At 52.7% G+C, this 3,564-nt stretch overlaps 1 protein-coding gene across 1 annotated transcript in view; it reads right to left on the bottom strand.

Moving 5' to 3' along the window:
- Window positions 1-2,578, bottom strand: part of scg3 (secretogranin III) — a gene marked incomplete at both ends in the record, with an annotated part of 20,899 nt that extends 18,321 nt beyond the window's left edge. Inside the window, 4 exons of the mRNA XM_080539789.1 lie at window positions 429-695; window positions 1,221-1,263; window positions 1,727-1,779; window positions 2,476-2,578. Coding sequence (XP_080395915.1) covers window positions 429-695; window positions 1,221-1,263; window positions 1,727-1,779; window positions 2,476-2,578 — 466 coding nt within the window. The remainder of the gene's footprint in view (window positions 1-428; window positions 696-1,220; window positions 1,264-1,726; window positions 1,780-2,475) is intronic.
- Window positions 2,579-3,564: the final 986 nt, after the last annotated feature.

The following is a 3,564-nucleotide window of genomic DNA, read 5'->3' on the forward strand; positions in this document are numbered from 1 at the left end:
GGGTAGTCTGTGTACCTGGGAAGGTGAAAGAGGTGAGGGAGGTGAGGGAGGGGTAGTCTGTGTACCTGGGAAGGTGAGGGAGGTGAGGGAGGGGTAGTCTGTGTACCTGGGAAGGTGAGGGAGGGGTAGTCTGTGTACCTGGGAAGGTGAGGGAGGTGAGGGAGGGGTAGTCTGTGTACCTGGGAAGGTGAGGGAGGGGTAGTCTGTGTACCTGGGAAGGTGAGGGAGGTGAGGGAGGTGAGGGAGGGGTAGTTTGTGTACCTGGAAAGGTACATCTAGTCTGTCTACCTGGGAAGGTGAGGGAGGGGTAGGGAGGCTAGTCTGTCTACCTGGGAAGGTGAGGGAGGGGTAGGGAGGCTAGTCTGCGTACCTGGGAAGGTGAGCGACCCTAGCGTACCTTGGAAGGTTAGGGAGGCTAGTCTGCGTACCTGGGAATGTGCCGTCGTCCATCCCGTTGATCTTGGTGGAGTCGTAGTCCTCGACCATTCGCCGGCTCTTGGTGGAGTCCGATTCGTCGGGGACGTACTGCTGCCCCTCCCCCCGGCTCTCCTTCAGCGGCGTCTCGTTGGCCTCCTTCGACCTCTGACCCTCAGCCAGGGACTTGAGCAGGGTGAAGTCGTCGTTGTTGTTGTTGTCCTGCTCCGCCTCCTCCTCCACCTGCTTGGTCTCCGCGGCGGCAGGGGGGGGTTTGGCGTCTGAGAGGCAGACAGAGAGGACCGAGAGGACCGAGAGGATAGAGAGGATAGAGAGATGCTTTATTGATTCCCCGAGAGGGAAATGACAGAGTTGCAGTCACCGGTGACACCTAATCGCAACACTGAGGACAAGCGCAAAGGATGTCACAAAGTACACGAACACAAAGTAAACAAACAGAAAGTACACCAACGCAAAGTACACCAACACAAAGTATACAATTTATATAAATAAAAGGCAGTGCAGTGGATGAATAACTGATCTACACACTGTAGCTATAATATAGGCTACAGTGTTACGTTAAAAACGTTGGAGTATTGAATAGTCGACGTACAGAGAGGTAGAGTAAAGCAGTCGCAGAGCAAAGGAGTCACATAAAGACCATCAGACGACATCAGAGTCGTAACGTCGGTGCAACAGCGCGTCAGAGATTTTTATCTCCCGATTCCCGACCGTGAAATTAATTTCCAAACAGAACCGATAAGGATATTGACCGTCTGGTGACGGTCATAAAACCCTCCACTCACCCGCTGCCTCCACCGCTGCCTTCACGCTGTCTGCCTCCGCAATCTGGGGACGGAAAACATTTTCGTTTTTGTTTTTGTTGAGAACTCTCTCCTCCATAAACTGCTATTTGTCAGGATATGAGCAGGGAGATAACCTTGTAAACCAGACAGGCCCATAACGGATCCCCAAATTCTGCTTTAATTTGATTCTTCATTTGATTATTTTATTTCCTTGTCATGTGTGGTGTGCTATTCTGAACTGTGATCTGAGCAGATCCACACACAACGTCAAGGTGTCACCGATCAAATGACATCCTGCGTTTGTATCTGATCATCATATTTCTAATGTTAGAAGCAAGCAGTTTAGTTTGGGTCTGGTTTTTAATTAGTAAATTAGTCTGATGGGGGCATTCAAGGCAAGGCAGATTTATTTATAGCACATTTCATACAACAGGGGAAATTCAAAGTGCTTTACATACATTATTAAAACATACAGCAGGTATGACATGGTGGACAGGCCAGCCTACCTGCTCCTGGAGGGGTCTCTCCTCCGACAGCTGTCTGTTGTACACAGCTTTATCTACACACAGCAGAAGACCACAGGTCAGCACCACAAATCAACACAGCAACAAATCTGCTCTGAAGCACAAAGCACTGACGCCACTGGCCTGGACTACGTAGAGATAAAAGTCATCATTTAATGAATGAATGAATGAATGAATGAATGAATTAATTCATTCATTCATTCATTCATCATTCATTCATTCATTTAAACCAGAGGTCCGTGTTTATACACTATTCGCCCAGTGTATACCCTCCCTCCCTCTCTCTCTTGTTTTTGTTGTGTTGGGTTAGATTGGCGTGCTGTGCTTTGTTGATGAAAAGTTCCAATCCCAACTCAGGACCGGACCTGACCTGACGCACCAGCCAGGGGGTATAATCGGATTACGGGACAACAGATAAACTGCCTTGTAAATAGAACACAGTCGGCCTTAATAAACACGCATGCAACCCAGCGACGCCAAAACCTTGACTGATCATTTGTACCAACCGTATTAAATGTTTTTTTCCCTCCCCGATTCGTATTCGCTCATAAATCACATCTAGACAGGTTTGTCTTAATGATTCAATCGCAGGCTTTCAATAACCTAGCGAAATTCCACCCATCAAATCGCAGGATATATTCACCCTAGACTTCAACCTTTCAAAACATTCCCAAATAATGTTATTGGAAATGTAAATATGACAGCGTTATTATAGCAGGCCGTGCGCTCACCGTCCGTCGCTGCGCCGGGTGTCGGGAAAGCCGCGGTCTGGGAGAGAGTCAGAGCCAGAACCTGGAGAACCAGCAGGAACCAACCCGTGCCTTTTGACGCCATCCTCCTGAAATTAAACGGGGAAAAAAATCCCTCAATCAAGAAGGTATAGCGGCACTTTCCAGGAGATGGATGGAGATGGACGATCTCCCTCCTGGGTTGTATAGCTGATCTCTACTCGGTGCAGAAAACCTGCTGAATGTCTGGACAGCTCCGCTTAGACCGACTGGTGGTGCTGAAACTGACACCGACGAGGCAGCTCTCTCTGTGTGGCTATCCTCCTCTACACGGTGGGAGGAGGAGGGAGGGGGAGGAGGGGGAGGAGAAGGGGGCTGGACACAATCTCCGCTCTTCTCTGGGAGCTCTGGGACTATTCTCCTCTATGCGGGGGGGAGGAGTGGGAGTGGGGGGTGGGGTGGAGGAGGAGAGAAGGAGGAGGAGGAGGAGGGGGAGGAGAAGGGGGCTGGACACAATCTCCGCTCTTCTCTGGGAGCTCTGTGACTATTCTCCTCTACGCGGGGGGAGGAGGAGGAGGAGGGAGGAGGAGGAGGAGGGAGGAGGGGGAGGAGAAGGGGAAGGGGGCTGGACACAATCTCCGCTCTTCTCTGGGAGCTCTGTGGCTATTCTCCTTTACGCGGGGGGGAGGAGGAGGGGGGGGAGAGGGAGGAGGAGGGGGGGGGGGGAGGAGGAGGAGGAGGAGAGGGGGGAGGAGGAGGAGGAGGAGAGGGGGGAGGAGGAGGAGGAGAGGGGGGAGGAGGAGGGATGGGGGGAGGGAGGAGGAAGGAGGAGGGGGGAGGGAGAGGAGAAGGGGGCTGGACACAATATCCGCTCTTCTCTGGGAGCTCTGTGACTATTCTCCTCTACGCGGGGGGGAGGAGGATGGGGGGGGAGGAGGAGAGAGGGGGGAGGAGGAGGGATGGGGGGAGGAGGAGGAGGAGGAGTGGGGTGGGAGGAGGAGGAGAGGGGGGTGGAGGGAGGAGGAGAGGGAGGAAGAGGAGGAGGAGTGGGGGGGAGGAGGAGGAGGAAGGAGGAGGAGGGGGAGGAGGAAG

The sequence above is a fragment of the Nansenia antarctica genome (assembly GCF_963989245.1).
Source record: "Nansenia antarctica genome assembly, chromosome: 9".
Lineage (NCBI taxonomy): Eukaryota > Metazoa > Chordata > Actinopteri > Argentiniformes > Microstomatidae > Nansenia > Nansenia antarctica.